Genomic DNA, 17,288 nt, shown 5'->3' with positions numbered 1-17,288 from the left:
AGATAGACCTCTTCGCAACCGACGAAAACGCTAAATGCCCAAACTTCGCCGCCAGATATCCACACCCACTGTCCAAAGGCAATGAGATATGGATGAACTGGGCCGGAAAATTTGTGTACGCTTTTCCTCCTCTCCCACTACTTACAATAGTGGTACACAAACTACAGCAACATTCCCTAACACTTATTCTAGTTGCTCCAACTTGGGCCAGACAACCGTGGTACACCACGCTGCTGCAACTTTCTGTGGTACCACACCAGAAACTAAGCCTATCTCCACGCCTATTAACTCAGAACCATTGAGAGATCAGACACCCAGACCCAGCGCAGCTCAACCTTGCGATCTGGCACCTGACGTCATAGCGTTTGGTTACCTTAACCTCCCTCCAGACATAATGAACATTATTAAAGAATCTAGACGTCCCACCACTAGAGCGTGTTAGGCAGCTAAGTGGAAACGGTTCGTAATATACTTTCAAAACAACCACATCAATCCTTTAGATGTGTCTATTCAACACATCATAGGATACCTATTACACCTTCAAAAGTGTAATTTAGTGTACACGTCCATCAGACTGCACCTTGCGGCCATTGCTAGGGAAAAATGGGGGTTATGCCCAAATTACCATCATGTACATGAGCACATGACATCAAAAGATGTGTATAAATACAAAAGAATACAGAGGGATCAATTCAATATTTATTTGCATACAGGGATAAACTAAAAACCCTGAAGTGTCAAAATAAATTTTAGGGAAATAAATTCACAAATCACAAACACATATATCCGTATCCGAGGACAAGGTGGATCACAAAAGAAAAAGTCAACAAATAATTATACAACAATGAAATACCTTGATTTACATTCATCTCTACATATAGTACAATATATACATCACATATATAATATTTACAAAACGAATATACAACAATTAAGCCCTACAAAAAACAAAAACAAAGATACAAAAATAACATGTGCACTCTTAAATTCAAGTGCTACACTTCTAGGTAGTCCTAAAAAGCGCCAGAGGTGAATGGCCCCAGAGAAAATATTTATAAAGGCACTTATGTTTCAATCTGAGCACGTTTAAATTTTGAAACGGACTCCTTCAAAGAATGTCGGCACAGTCGTGGTCGCGTTTCAGCCACTCGTTTCTATGGGCTTCCTCAGGACAAAGGGCAAGATTACACTAAAATGATAAACAATATGTATTTACAAAAAACACAATGGGTTCTGCAAAGAACACACTATCCCGTGCGTGACTTATGCAGTGCCAAAATCTGAAAAGTGGATCCAAAAGCAGAAGGCCCAAAACGTAAAAAAAGGGGGAGAAAGAATAAAACACAAAAGACTACCGTACTGTGAGTGAAACCAGAAAAGGGGAAATACCCGTAGAGTTGAAACCACAATCAAAACATACGCGACCAAGTGGCAGGAAGTGGCCAATAAAAGGAAAGAACAAGGAACTAAAGTCCCTAGAAAAAAAAAATCATATGGAATTACTATACTCGCGCGTGCCAATGCATACACAGGGACCCTGAAATTGAGGGGCTGACAAATCGGGGAGGTACTCCAACCAAGGGTACCTGCACACATGGCAAAAAAAATAATAGTGTATATATAAGAGTACCCTAGCAGAGCAATATCTCCTGTCTAAGAACCATAAAAGGAAGAAGGGGAGTACCTGCCATAAGAGCTTTTATGGAAGGGCTCAAAAGAATAATCCCTCCCAGAACACCACCTTCACCAGTGTGGAACTTAAACATTGTTCTCACACGGTTAATGGGACCCCCCTTTGAAGCGTTACATAAATGTGAATTGCAATTCCTAACTTGGAAAGTAGCTTTCCTAGTAACTATTACTTCTCTCAGAAGAGTTAGTGAACTACAAGCATTTACCATTCAAGAACCCTTTCTGCAAATGCATCATAATAAAGTGGTTCTACGTACTAATCCTACATTTCTTCCAAAAGTCATTTCACCCTTCCATCTGAATCAGTCTGAGCTTCCCATATTTTTCTCACCGCCACAAACAGTCGCAGAAAGAGCTATTCACACCTTGGATGTCAAAAGAGCATTGCTTTTACTACATTGAAAGGACACAAACTTTTCGTAAAACTAAACAACTTTTCGTGTCTTTTTCACCACACATAAAGGTAACCCCATATTAAAATCTGGGATAGTTGGGTGGATTGTTAAATGCATACAAATCTGTTACCACAAAGCTAAACATATGTTATCTATTCCTCCCAAAGCCCATTCTACAAGAAAACTGGGAGCTTCAATGGCATTTTTGGGGAACATTCCCCTAGATGATATATGCAAAGCAGCTACATGGTCTACACCGCACATATTCACAAAATACTATTATGTAGATGTGCAAACTAAACCACAAGCAACTGTGGGCCAGGCTGTACTAAAAACCCCATTTCAAACAACTGCAACAGATACTGGTGGCCGCCGCTAAAGGTGGGTACTGCTATATAATCTATGCACAGTGTTATCTGCAGCTCATATGCCTCGATCGGAAAATGCTACTTACCAGTATGCATCTGTTCTTGGCATGTAGAGCTGCGGAGTTGCACACGCCCACCCGGCTACCTTTATCTGTTCCAGCATTAGATACAAATTACATGGACATCACTACTTTCTTGTAGAGTGGTGTGGCTCACTGGTTAGAGGCCGCAGACCCGGAAGCAGAGGTCGGCCCGGGACCAGGGTTCGATTCCCGACGCGGCAGGGTCTTGGGCCATGGTCTGTGGACTTGATAATTCTCGCCTCGGTGCCTACTCCAACCATGGGTCCCACTCAGCAACTCTGGGCCCTAGCTTGCTTAATCTCTACTAACGGCCCCATCAGCGCCGGGGATGCTTGTCTTCACCTTGGAGATGCCCAGGAGGGACCATCTCACAGGGAAAGCCAGGATGGGTCCCCCAGCGGTATACAGCGCCGGGACGCCCCTTTGCTGGGGCAGCTGTGCGCTTTACAAGTATACGACATTTAACTCCGTCACTTCCCTAATGGCGAAAAACAATATGGGGATGGAGCAGATGCCCATGCGCAGTATGATCCAAAGGAGGAGTCACCTATCCTGTGACTTCCAAAGACTTTTTTACAACAAAAACAAACTGCAAACATCCGGGCCCAACACTAGGTGGCCATCTATGCACAGTGTGTAACTCTGCAGCTCTACATGCCAAGAACAGATACATACTGGTAAGTAGCATTTTCCTTCCTGCATGGAGTTAGGATTGAAATCAGAAAATGGAAAGGCGGAGAAGGGAAGCACTGGCATTTCATTTTTCTGAGAGCCGACACTGCTGAATTCTCAGGGTGACGGACACAAAAAGCTAGACTCTTTTGAAGGAAAGAAACCACCCAGAAAGGAGAAGGAGACCTTGTAAGCAGTAAGGGAATATTTGGATGCGTTCTCCCTGATCGTGAAACTTAAAAACAATAAAGTACCCGTCTGTCCATGCACAAGTAACCCCACAGAGCCGAAGCAATATAGTGGGGTGCCTCTAAATATAGGGAAGTAAAAAGATTTCCTTTTTATATACAACCCTCACTCAGGAGTACAATGATCCTATGACCCTCAGCATGGCAATAAGGCAAGCTGAGAGTCCTAGAACCATTTAACTCCTTTTTGCCCCTCCCTATAATTATCATAAGTATAATTATATTTATAGTGCCCATCCACCCGGTGAATAAAGGAATACTAGGGCATGGATAAGTAATATTTAGTTGTAATATTAATCCCTAAAAGACTATATATACAAAGAGCTCCCTGGAATATGGTCGGGCCCTCCTAGCTTTTAGCAGCCAGGATGAACCAGATGATGAAGTCACTACTAGAGTGAGGGAGGGTTGTATATAAAAAGGAAAGTCTTTGTCTCCCCTGTACCCCAAGATGTCCCGCTATGTTACTTTGGCTCTGTAGGCTTACTATTGCAAGGGCAGATAGGTACTTTGTTTTTTGAAGTGATTGGTAAAAGTGACAAACTGGGGGACCGAGATGGATGAACCTCCTCTACCTTTAGATAGATACCTGCACCCATTCACAACCTTCACTCTGGCATTAACAGGGACATAGTTGGGAGTCTGCATTTTGGAGGGTTAAGAAAACATGAAGAGGACTCTGGATGCCAGCACCACTGATAATTATTATTATTATTATTGCATTTCTTATATAGCGCCAGAATCGACCCCCGAAGGGGTATCTCCGCGCTTGCCTTGGGAACCCGTCCTGGTTTTTCCCTGTGAGATAGCCCCTATAGGGCATCCCCAAGGTGAAAGCCAGGCATCCCGCCGCCGGGGGGCCGTTGTGGAGATTAAGCAAGCTTAATGCCCAGAGTTGCATAGTGGGCTTCAATGCATTTTTATGGGAAAAAGATAACATTCTGACAGAATGGATGTACAGGAATGCGAAGGAACTTCATTTTTAAATGCATTGTGGGCTGTACCATTTGGAGAAGATTAGGAAAAGTCGAGAGATAAAGTAGGACATGCCACTTCCATTTTAGTTGAGAAGGCCTTTTCCTTAAGCCCCAAGAAACATGGGACAATTCCCTCCCCTTTCTCAGCTTTCAAAGGCACTTTACTTTCACAAGAGCAGGTCACATGTGGTTCAATGGTGAAAAAACTACATGCAAGAATTTTGTAAATATCCTAAATCTGCATTGTCCCAACCATAACTTCCCACAGTCTTAAGTGTTTTGTGATTGTGTTTGTTACCAACTATGGTGTAAATGAGAACATTGGTTTACAAATTAATTAGGGTATTTGTGGTTGTGTGGTAAGGGCATCCAAATATTGATTCTAAAATGTCTTTATCTTCATCTAGATAAGAAATGTGGAGACAAATCAATGTCTAGATAACATGGCACGAAAAGAAAATGAAAAGGTTGGAATCTTCAACTGTCATGGAATGGGAGGTAATCAGGTGAGGAGTTTTTAATGAGTAAATGTTAAATAAATAGCACCTTACAATGCTTGTTGGTGCAGATTTGAGTGCATTTAGATTTCAGCAAATTTAATTATGTTTTAAACATTCCAGCTCTGAATTTGAGTCATATCTTTGTCTTTCTGATAGAGACTTGAAACTATGGTGAGCCAACTGATCTCCTTAATACAGTCTGTGTTTTTCTGCTCAAAGGCCAAACTGTGACATAATTATGTGTTGAGTGCACATAGGTGTAGTGAGTTTGTTACAAATATATGGCTGTAGGACTCAGTATGTTGTTTGAGTTCAAGTACGGGGGCCTATGGAATCCATTTTGATTTCCCCTGGGTTAGCACAATACAAGATAAAAGATGAGGACCGCTTCCCCAGGCAGGTGTTGCCTGCATTCATGTGGCTGGAATGTGGAGAGGCAGATGCTGAAGTGAGAGAATGGAGACCGGGCTCCCTTAGAAATCCTGTGAGGATCTTTTGGACAGAGGGCTGCTTAAGTTCTTCATGAGCACTGTCATTTGCTATATGGTACGGAAGAGGAGTGGGATTGCATTTTTGTTGTTCAAGGTGGGGAAGTATCTAAGCAGCGCTTGCCCCATTGTCTGTCCCAGATTACTGTTTCGGGTAGGGTTTTGCATTACACATGTAGAGATCTCACACTTACTGTGCCTTTTTGCATAGTCCTGTTTTGAGACAGCCATGTTGCTAACTGCTGTAAAGGCCACCATCTTGTGCAACGGCTGTGTCTGAGCAGCAACCAGAAAATTACTTGTGAAAAAGAACCAACCCTGAACCAGTACTAAAATTTTATACAGTGGATCCGCATACCTTGTTTGAATGTTGTATATAAAAGTGGGATCCAAATCAGCCAACTCTGTTCCAGGTCCAAGTTCTTCTTGACCAAGGAAAGGGAGTTCGCCACAGAGTACTTGAGGAGCTGCTGTGTAACCAGGGCTCATGACGGCATGACAGCCAGTGCCCCATAGGTGAGGAAACATTACCTGAAATTTGTATAACTTACTGCTGAAGCTTAAAGTCTGTCTAGCACCTAGAAGCATGCATGCTCAGAGAGGGAAGTAAAGCTCCTGGCCCTGCAGAAGGAAACCCTGTCCTAGGGGAGTAAAATATTTTTTGAGGGTTGGAGGAGCGCCACTTTTATCTGGTTTGTAATGGAAAAAAGGGGCTCCAGCACAACGCTTACTGTCAACCCAAGTGTGAATACATAAGAAACTGTTACAAGTTAGTCAACTTGTTAGTGCTGTGCACCGTTCCCTAGGTACTAAGACCCAAATCTCCCTTGAAACATACACATTCTGAAAACATGAATCAAGTTAAACCATATTTGTATTCAAATTAACTTCATCATTTCATAATTATGTATCAATCAATATTTTAACATTTACAATTTGTTTTCATAGATAGTTACACAGTTTAAACAACAGTGTGACTATACATGTTTAGATACATAAACAGTAAAATAAACATTTTTGTGTGTGCCCGATGTATTTCGGCACATTGAAGTCCCTTCCTCAGGGGCCAACATGTAAAGAAAGCATACTGTTACCATTCTTAACTCACTACTTAACCCCTTCCAAGCGGGGCTAATTCCCCCGTGGTGCAGAGTTGGGCCGCACGCAGTACTCATGACGAGTCCCGCTCGTCATGCTGCACAGTGGAGCTGTGCTCATGACGAGCTGGACTCGTCATGACTCCGCCCACTCCAATAGAACACCTGCACAGGCGGGGAATTAGCCGCGCGTGGGCGGGCCACGGCAGTTATGACGATCTCAGCTCATCATGACCATAGCTCCACTGTGCCTCATGACGAGCTCAGCTTGTCATGATCATGGTAGGGGTTAAATTCATTTTATACACAGTGACTAAATTACCCAATATACCACGCTAACATAGTGCATTTAACTTCAGGGACTGGTGTTCCTCAAAAGAACTCATGCAATTGTTTTTATACAAATACAAAAGAAGTCCATTGGCATAGTAGTATCCTTAGTTAGACTAATCCCACTGAGCTTAACTCTGTTTAAATTAGTAAGAACTTATCTTCACCCTTATGAGTGCATAGCCATAATAGAAAAGAAAAATAGTGATAAAACCAGTAATGACACACCTAATATGTGCCTATGCCAATCTGTTACCTCATAAGGGGTATAAACTCACTATGTGATTAGACAGATGATCCTATGTGAAAGAGAATGAACCCTTTTAAGAAATCATACTTCCTAATATGCTGGAAAAACCAAATGGCCAAAGTTGCCGAACACTGTGTACTTAATGCTGAGGTTCGCATGCTACGCTTACTCAATTGGTCAAAACGACGTGAATACATCCCATGTGCTGCCGAGAATTCCTGGTCCTATGATAAAAAAATATGTGCTTGGTTACCATCAACTTGTGAACAACTACGCGTTTGTGTAAAAAAATGAATGCAACCAACAGCTGCACTTACTTTTAGAATCGCACCACTGTTCTCCCGCCGGCGCTTCCAACTTCTAACGGACCTAGAAACAACATAATGCTCTAATTAAAAAAAGCGCTTAAACGAGGACATATAAATGTTTGCCAAAGGCTGCAGTAACGCCCGGACCCGCACTTACCACAATGCTGCACACCTCTTGTCCCGTAAAGATTCTGATAATGTTCGTGATACCGATCGTGGTGCTTGTTAACAATAAATGCGACCGACCAACGACATAGAAATGGGACTGTCTCCATACTAAAACTGGTGCCATCTTAACACTGTCGACCCTACCTAAAATGAACTGACTTGCCTGTTGATGGGTGGGTTAGTGTGTTATAGTCCAAAGAAAAGGTATGCTGTTCCTGCAGGGTTAAGTAGAGAGAGAGATACAAGGGAATGCCTATCGGGAGGACAGTTATACCCCACACCTTAAACAAAATGTTTGTCCGGGAGGTAAATACCTTCCTTAGGAACCAGGGGCCTCACACACCCAGCCAGCTAGGTGTCATGCTTCATCATTGGGCCTGCTCCTCGTTAGGATGGCGCTGCAATACCCAACGGGCACCCAATGAGAGGCTCTTTGGCGGAGATCTTTTGTTCCTTGCCAATCAGTGTGGTGTGAGTGAGGGGCCTAAAAAGTGTAGGTGTGTATTCAGTGTGAAGGTTAAAACAGGTTAGGTCAACCAATAAAATATATTAGGATCTGGTTCCTACCGGATTAAAAGACAAAAGGAAGGCAGCTTTGTCTTACTCAATGGATCAGAACAAAGTAACGCTCTATTCCAAAAGGTCAACATGTTTCTTGCCTTGACAGCCCTGTTGGGTCTATGGCAATTCATCAGGACCATAAAATGTGAAGTGAGAAACTACCTACACACAGTGGTAATGGTGGATAAACTACCTACCACGTTGTAGTATTGCTGTTGGTTAAATACCCATGAATGTTGAAGGAATTTCTGCAAAAGAAAAAAGAAACCGCATATTCAAGAGTTGTGGCATACACTTGCATTCTGTATCTCTCTCTTAATAATGATAACATGAATTAGAACACTTATCAACCAAGAGCTTACTAACCCTTAATATAGAAATTATTGTTAAAAATATCCGTGGTATAATCACCAAAGGCTTAGAAATGAGAGCAAAGCTCATATTGCGACATAAACTCCCTATAAGGACATGGACTCACCCATTCACCTCATGAAGCCACGCCTAAACAGTTTCCGGCGGGTTGCGACACCAGCGGATTCAATGACCTAGAGGATTCATATAGTTGAAAGAAATTATAAGCAACTATACATACACAATTACAGATAAATAGCTCAACTCTGGGGGGTAGAGAATGGCAACTGTGTGTCAATGGTAAAGCAACCAGAATACCACCAGTAGATATTCATGTCCAGTGGTAAAGCTAACGAAGGAGAAAGCCCCAACTGATTACAATTATATAAAGAGACCCCATCTTACAGTATAAGATAGTGTGCAAACAGCTTGCATAGACATCCGGAGGATATAACGTTCCTCAACAATTAATACAAACATGTATTAACCGGCCAAGTTAAAGGAGGGGCAGCACGCCTTGATACCCTATGAATGTAAAACTGGGGGTAAAGGCAAACTAGATTCTCGGTGGGGAACATGTGAACCCAGGTGACGGGGGCACCTAGCAGTATTGTAGGCAACCCGTGGGCGAAACCATCACAAAGTGCAATAGCGCCCTAAAGAAAGACCCAACCACTAGGTATCACTAGGCGCGGAAACCAAGGGAAGTCCGGACACCACCAAGGCCTTGTTGAAGGAATACATCTTATCTAAAAAAAGGTGTCGGAGAGCTTGTGACCTACCCATCCCCGTCGGAACCAGGTGATTGCAACAGTCATCTCTTGTTGGAAGATAAACTATCCAGATACGGGCAGGGCCAGATTCTCGGAAGTGACAAGACTTGCCTCACTTACGTCTAGAACAAAAAACGTCTAGAACATTAACCCGGTTAAGTTACAACACGGGTCATTTACATATCGAACTGGGGTGACAGGGGCGCTAAATCGATAGAAATACAAAAAACTACACGGGGTCACTAAATGCGGGTCTCACAACTTGCGGCCATCTTCAAGTAAAAATAAATATAAATGTGCCATAAGTCATAAAGCGACACTCAAAAGTTACTCTCAATTCTGGACAATCACATACGTTATTAATCGTTAGTGAAATATCCAGTTATGTGTGTAAAGATGAATACAAATACAGGTATTCCATGTTAATAAAAGAAGGTCCAGAGGTTAATACTCATATCAAGAGATGAACGGACACCTACTTGATGGCATTAAATGGAGAATGGAGAGTACATGTACTGCCTCGAAAGCCACGTACACTGATTAGAAGCATAGAGGTGTTACAATGCTGGAGTTAAAAAAGGAAAAACCAGGAGAGTCCATTTGCATCACTTGTTAACCTTACATATTTTTTTTTAAAAAAAGGTATGTTCCCTGTTATTACATTGTTGCACTGGAGGAGTAAAAGCCAGCTGTGTTCCAGAAGTTGCTGACTGCCCTTGGAGCAAAGCTGGAGCTGACCCATGTTGTGAGGGGTCTCCTGTCACTGCCCCCACATTGGACCTCATGCAGAAATCGAGACAAGAAGTTATCCTCTGATGCCCAGCACACCAGCCACATCGAAGGCTTGGTGCTGCTTATGCAAACCCCTCCAACCAAATCCAGAGATGGTTCTGCCATTGTTGCAAAAGCAGCAACCAGTCACGGAGGCCGCAACTTCCCAATGAAGCACCCTCCTTGCCATGTGTGAACCTGGCCTTGGATCTACAATTTCCTTTTTGAGCACCTGTCTGATCTCAACTTAAGGTCACATCTGCCATGTGAGTTGTGCCCTAAACAGGCAAGAATGCTGCTTCACTGCCAAGGCTTCAGACCCACGTGAAACAGCTGCTGCTGTCCCATGTCGGGGGAGATATCACTGAGAGTGCTAGTCAGTGGAGCACCCTTTAAAGCTAATAGACCAGTACAGGCATCAACTTGTAACAGAGTCTCGAACAAAAGACTGAATTATGGACATGCAGTTTTCTGCCGGAGGAGCAGTGAATGTTGGCTACACGTTCCCTTTAATTTGGGTACGAGCTATTAACTTGAACTGCGAACCATGTAAGTAGAGACTTGGTCAACTGCGCCTGTTTCTGATCTGTATCAATGACTACATTAGAGTAGAAGATCAATAATCATAACCCGCCCTAAAATGGGGAGAGGACGCTATAGTGGCTGAGTTGGTTAACTAGGTAAATGCACCTGAATCCCATTAAATTGTCGAACCACCCTTTACTGCAGTAATAGAGTACATTCTTTTTGCTAAGATAAGTAGTGCGGTGGACAAGGCATTTATTGTATCTGATGGTTGTCTGTTGAGTTTTGAGTTCTGCATCCCTCCCGCACTACCATACCTCCCTAAGAAGCATTTGTCTGCTAACCTCTTGCCATCCCTAGAGTCAAGTGCTGAAAGGGTCTGCTTGGCTTCATTTGCAGAGCCATTGTAGGACGGACCTCAGGACGCTAGTTGCAAACGATCTCAACCAAAATAGTAGGTGCTGTTTAGCCTGTGTCTACCCTGTGAATAACCGAATCCCCTCTTCCTGTCAACTGAGTCTCATACTTACTTTGTAAATTGAAGATAAAGGAATTCCCCATGTATCCCAATTGTTTAGATACCCATTGTTAATTGACAAGCCTTTCCTCACCTATTTGAGACACCCTCTACATAGCCGGTTATACTTTGTAAAGCAATTCAGTTTTGTCTTTGCAAAGTTAGATATCATGGTTCCAAACATATGAAAGAATGCAAGGAAAAACACTGCAGCTCAACATGAATTTCGGACCCCTGGCATAAACCAGGATCTGCAGAGTTCTGTGCTGCCATAGGATGCGCAGGAGACATTGCACTCGCTTCCTTTCAGATTTCACTCGTCTGCCACAGAAAATAAATTTTATGCATGGTACTGTAAAGACGACAACCTCCACTTGCATTTCCTTTATTTTCAACTCTGTTACAGCACGGGATAAACAACTGCCCTGAAAGTCTTCCCTCCAGCAACTCCCGCTCCCAACCATTTTCCCCCATAATACTACCACCCCACCGTTCTATTAAATCATGTTCCCCCCAACATTCTACGTACACAATAATAAAAATACCACACATCTTGCCCACTTATATACAAAGAAAACAAAAAGAACGTTTCCTATAATAAACAAACTACTAAATGTGTCATCATACAACTAAATAAAGTATAATATATTCTCAGCATGAGCAAACAAAACACGAAAATGTTTTGATATATGTACAATTAACATTTATTCTAGAGTGACATCCTTACATGTTGCTGGGGCACGATTGATCCTTCCCGACCTTCCAATTCTATCCCCACCAACACCCTCCTTCTACTGTGGACACACCGCATGGTCACCTGTATTTTTTTCCCTCATCACATTCTGACCTCTACTCATTCTCCCACAACCAATCATCCTCCGTTAACTTTTCCCCACATATTCTTTTTCTTTAGCACCATAATGGTTGTATCTTTCTATGCGACTCATGTGCCATACCCGATTGTCACTGAGCCTGACCGCGTTTTTCAAATACTCTATTACCTTGAGAGGTTCAGTAAAAACACTTTCTCCTTTTGGTACTTTATCAACTCTCTTGACTTTCACCCGCTCTCCAGCTTCCAACATTTCTTCCCTTGCCCCCTTTTATCTTAATATTTCTTATACACCTCCTGCTCCTTCAAAATGTTGCTCTTTACTGTTTTAGGGGACCAATCTACCTTACTTGCCATATCCATCCAACCCAGATTATCTGTTGTAAAAGGCTCTCTTCCCCTCATCAGCTCAAACATTTACTTGATTTCCACAATCCACTTTTTTACCATGGCTATCTGAATTGTACCTTTAAAAACATAGGTAGTCTCTCATAAAAACGGCATCTAAATATTTCACAACCGCTTCAGCATCAGCCTTTTGCACCACTTCTAGTTCTACCCACTTGTTAAAATAGTCCACTAAAACAAAGTTCTCCAGTATTAGGGTGTCTTTCATAGATTCACATGCTTGAATATTCCCAGTCATCGAAGTGGGAGTCCCACAGTAAATAAAATAGCAATAACATACCAATAACATATGTATGTACATACCTAACACATGAAATAATACTAGTATATACATAATAAATACTCCAAAATAATTCCTACATAGGAATACATGGTAGAGAGAGAAAACACTTGTAACATATTCCTGACATTATGTTAGTCCAAACTACAGCCAATCAGGCGCCAGCACCCTTCCAGAACCTTCTCCTCAGAGCTCAGACCCTCAGATTTTCTACCGCATGTCGTGTGAACTTCTTCAAGTTTTCCAGTCTTCTCAGCATGTCTTCAAGTAAGAAGTCTTTATTTAGACCTTGCTCTTGTGGGAAATTGCGTTTTTACTCTGAGGACCCCCACAAGAAGTGCATTTATTCTCTTTATCCCGACCATTAGGTTGGTAAATGCAAGTTTTGCAGGACTTTCTCTACAAAGACCCTTAAGGACAGAGAAGGCAGTCTCCTCATTTGGCTTCAGCGACTTAAGGATAAGGATTCAGCACTGTCAGATGCAGAAAGTTTGCAATCGGAACCTTCAAAAGTAGCCTCCAAACGTAGTAGTGTGCAGGATATGCCTTCACCTTTTCTAAAGAGGAAGAAACTTTCCCTGTCTGTGGCTCCTGCGGTGTCTTCACCACCTCCTACTACCTCTACGCCCACAAGACCTGGCTCTTAGGCGTCTTCTGCTGCCTTCCATCATGTTTCTGCTCCGAAACATGTTTCATCGTCGACAGGAGCGTCAACGTTCGTCCTGATTACGAGATCTGCCGTCTCAGGATCGTCAACGGCGACAGTGACGACGTCAGCCTCCGGATCGTCGGCAACGTCGACGTCTTCCATGTCGACTAAGGTATCGCTTAGTTTAAAGACTGTCTCGTCGACGATACCTATTGCCTCGTCGTCGACTAAGAAATCTGCTTCGTCGTCAGCAAAATCATCGTCGACGAAAGCTCACAGGAAATCTTCGTCGTCGGTCCCGTCGACGACAGCTCTTCATCAACGTCGACGACCTTACCGTCTACGATGGTTCCGTCGACAGTGGCTCCGTCGACAGTGGATCCTTCTGCAGCAACTTCGTCGACGCCTCTGCCAGCGTCGTCGTCTGCACCGTCGACGACACCGTAGACGGTGGTTCCTTCTTAGTGTGCTTCATTGCCTTTGGTGTCCTGGTCTTCCACCGGGTCTGGCTCTTCCACCGCCGACCCCTTGCACCATCGTCGTCAACGGCCAGTTGACCAGCTCTCCATCCCAGATCCGCAGCCTCCCTCGCCCATGTTTGCCACGGGCTCTGAGCAGGATTCTGACTGACAATGATGTGGGTGATTCCTTCAGAGTGGCACACAGTCCTTCGGATTTGATTATTAAGTGCCAGGATTACGGTGATAATGATGACAACCATTATTCTCCGGCAGAAGAACATTCTGTACAAGTTCCAACTGCAACACTGCCTTTGTCGCTCATCTCAAATCTCCAACATATGTTGGACGACTACAACCGGCGTTTCCCGCCCTCTCCACAGGGTTCGCCTATGCCTCATGTGCCTGCGTCTGCGATGGCTCCTGTCCCTGTTCTGCCACCAATTTCTTCTCCACAGGTTCAGACTTCAGTGAAGATACACACTACGGTGTACCTGGTTGATGACGTCAGTTCAGAACGGGAAGATGGAGAAGTCCACGATGATGATGATGATGACGCCGCTACCCACATGGCTGAGTGGGACGACTACCAAATCCAGACGCCTTCCCCTCCTCCGGTAGAGCCCGGGGATTCGCATCCGGTGGACATTGCAAGTTTCCATCAGCTGATGGATAGAGCGGCCCAGCGCTTCAAGCTGCCCAGAGTCCTACGGGAGGAGGACTGTTTCCTATATGATTTTAAAATTCAACCATTCAAGCAAGTCGACACTATACCCATCATAGACTTTATATGGACGGAAGGGGTGAAACTCATGCAAACTCCAAATTCGCTGCCAGCTCAACTGCCTCCCCTTGAGAAAAAATACAAGGCGCCCATAGGTTCTCCTGTGTGCCTTGTTGCTCATCCAAAGCCTGACTCAGTGGTCACTCAAGCTGCACAACGGCATTCCCGTAACCCGGTATCTCCAATTTCGGCTCCTCCGGATCGGGAGGGTCGTCGCCTGGACGCTATTGAACACAAATTCTCCACGATGGCATCTACTACGGTGAGGGCGGCTAATGCTTTAGCCATCTTAGGCCGCTACGACCGCCAGATGTGGTCCAACTTGTCTACCCTGGTGAGCCTCATCCCTGACTCTTCCAAGGCGGAAGCTTTAAAGATTCTGCAGGACGGAGAGAGGACATTGGAGGAAATAATTGATTGCGCAGTTCACATTGCGTGCACTGGCTTTCGTCAGCTTGCTGGGGCAGCGGTCTTGTGGAGGCAGGGTTGGTTACGGTCCACCTCTTTCCGCCAGGAAGTACAATCCAAGATCCTGGATATGCCGTACGACGGTGAGTCGCTTTTTGGAGCGCACATAGATGAGGCTTTGCAGTCCATTAAAAAGGACGCTGATACTGCTCGTTCATTGGGGACTTTACAGTTTCGGAAGCAGCCATTTCGTGGTGCACGCGGACGCAGCACCTCCTCAACTTTTCGTGGAGGAAACACTCAATATCGCTCCTACCACCAAGGTAACCAACGTTACTCATCCAACCAACAGGAGTCCACCCGACAGCAGTCGTCCAAATCCTACAGGGGAAAATCCTCATATAGAGGATCCACTCCCAAACGTCAATGACTTGTGTATTCCCCCCAGTGTTGGAGGTCGAATCTCTCTGTTCTCTTCTCAGTGGTCCTCCATCACCTCGGACCGCTAGGTTCTGGACATTGTGGCAAAGGGCCATGCTCTAGAGTTCATCAAGATTCCATCTCTCACTCCACTGTCTGGCCCGCCTCCTCCCCTCCTCAAGGAGCTTTTCCATCAAGTTCGTCTTCTAATTCAGAAAGGTGCCGTCAAAGTGGTTCCCAAGTCTGAGGGGAAAGGATTTCTATTCCCTTTTCTTCGTAATACTCAAGAAGACGGGAGATTGGCGACTGATTCTGGATTTGCGAGCGCTCAACAGGTACCTCAAGAGCCAATCCTTCTGCATGCTTACACTAGTAGAGATTCTGAGTCTTCTCTCCATGGGCGACTTCATGACCACCATCGACCTTCTGGATGCTTACTTCCATGTTCCAATTCTTCAAAAGCATCGGAAGTACTTGCGCTTCTGGGTAGGACGCAGAGACTTCCAGTTCAAGGTGTTGCCTTTCGGCCTCCGGTCCGCCCCTCGTGTCTTCACGAAAGTATTGGCTCCATTAGTCGCTTACCTGCGTCTCCAAGGCGTCCAAATCTTTCCATATCTGGACGACTGCCTCCTCAAGTCACAGTCTTGCAGACAGCTACTTCAACACACTCGTCTTTGTCAGGATGTGTTTCGATCTCTCGGCCTAGCCATCAATGCCGACAAGCCTCAGGTTAAACCGGCTTCCCGCAGGAATTTTCTGGGAGCCACTTTAGACACAATGCTTACAAAGGCATTTGTGTCCCAAGAGCGTCAACAAAAGATCCTCCGCTTGGTGTCGCTGATTCGGGCAAGACTGTCCGTTTCAGTCCGGATCTTAGCCATTTCTGGGGATGGCATAGGCTTGTATTGCACTGATCCCAAATTGCAGACTACGTACTTGCCCCATTCAGGAGGAATTGGACGTACAGTGGCGTCAGGTCACTGGTTCTTTCAACGACCTCGTGGGTGTCACCGCTCGCATGAGAACAGCTCTCCAATGGTGGGCGCAACCGTACAACCTTGCGACAGGAACTTCTATCCTCTCCACCACTCCAGAACTCACGCTCACAACAGACTCCTCATTAGAAGGCTGGGGTGCTCACCTTCAAGGCCTCTCCATCAAGGGCAAATGGTCTCTGCTTCAACGTTCCTGGCACATCAACAGGCTGGAGTTGATGGCAATTTTTCTGGCACTCAAGTCATACCTTCCTGTGATTCAAGGGGAATTGGTGCTCATTCAGACGGACAATACCACCAGTATGCACTATGTCAACAAGCAGGGCGGAACCAGGTATCCACTCTTGTCTCGGCTGGCTCAGTCGATCTGGGATTGGCCAATCCGTCATCAAGTTACCCTGGCGGCCGTGCATCTGCGGGCGTCTCCAACATCCTAGCGGATTCCCTGAGCAGGTCCACGTCATCGACCCACGAGTGTGAGTTGCATCAACCAACTCTCGACCTCGTTTTTCAACGATGGGGTCGTCCCTCTCTGGATCTCTTTGCAACCCCGGAGAACCGGAAATGCCCATCTTACGCAAGTTGGCATCCCCACCAGGGGTCGCGCGGGAATGCCCTTTTGATGAATTGGTGCGATCTATTTGCCTACGCTTTTCCTCCGATTCCGTTGGTGCCTCGTGTGCTGTGGAAGATGCGGAGGCAGCCCTGCCACATTCTCCTGATCGCCCCCAGATGGCCCCGACAGGCGTGATTCTCAGAGTTGCTCCTTCTGTCCCAGTGCGAGCCCATCCTCCTCCATCCTCGACCGGACCTGCTCATGATGGACAAGGGTCAGATTTGCCATCCAAACCCCTTCTCTCTACAATTGTCGGCCTGGAACCTGAACACCTTGAATTTGCGCATTTAAATATCTTGCCGGAATGCAGAGACATTCTCGCTCAGGCCAGAGCTCCGGCTACCATTAAGACTTACAAGCTCAA

At 44.9% G+C, this 17,288-nt stretch overlaps 1 protein-coding gene across 1 annotated transcript in view; it reads left to right on the top strand.

Annotated features, from left to right (window-relative positions):
* LOC147723054 (polypeptide N-acetylgalactosaminyltransferase 1) overlaps positions 1-17,288 on the top strand; it is a 436,567-nt gene that overhangs the window by 287,361 nt on the left and 131,918 nt on the right. Inside the window, exon 7 of the mRNA XM_086965426.1 lies at positions 4,843-4,941. Within this exon, the coding sequence (XP_086821552.1) occupies positions 4,843-4,941 (99 nt within the window). The remainder of the gene's footprint in view (positions 1-4,842; positions 4,942-17,288) is intronic.

This window comes from Lissotriton vulgaris, chromosome 4_1 (assembly GCF_964263255.1).
Source record: "Lissotriton vulgaris chromosome 4_1, aLisVul1.2, whole genome shotgun sequence".
Lineage (NCBI taxonomy): Eukaryota > Metazoa > Chordata > Amphibia > Caudata > Salamandridae > Lissotriton > Lissotriton vulgaris.
Note: the sequence above shows the minus strand (reverse complement) of the source record. Positions and strands in the feature narration are given on the sequence as shown.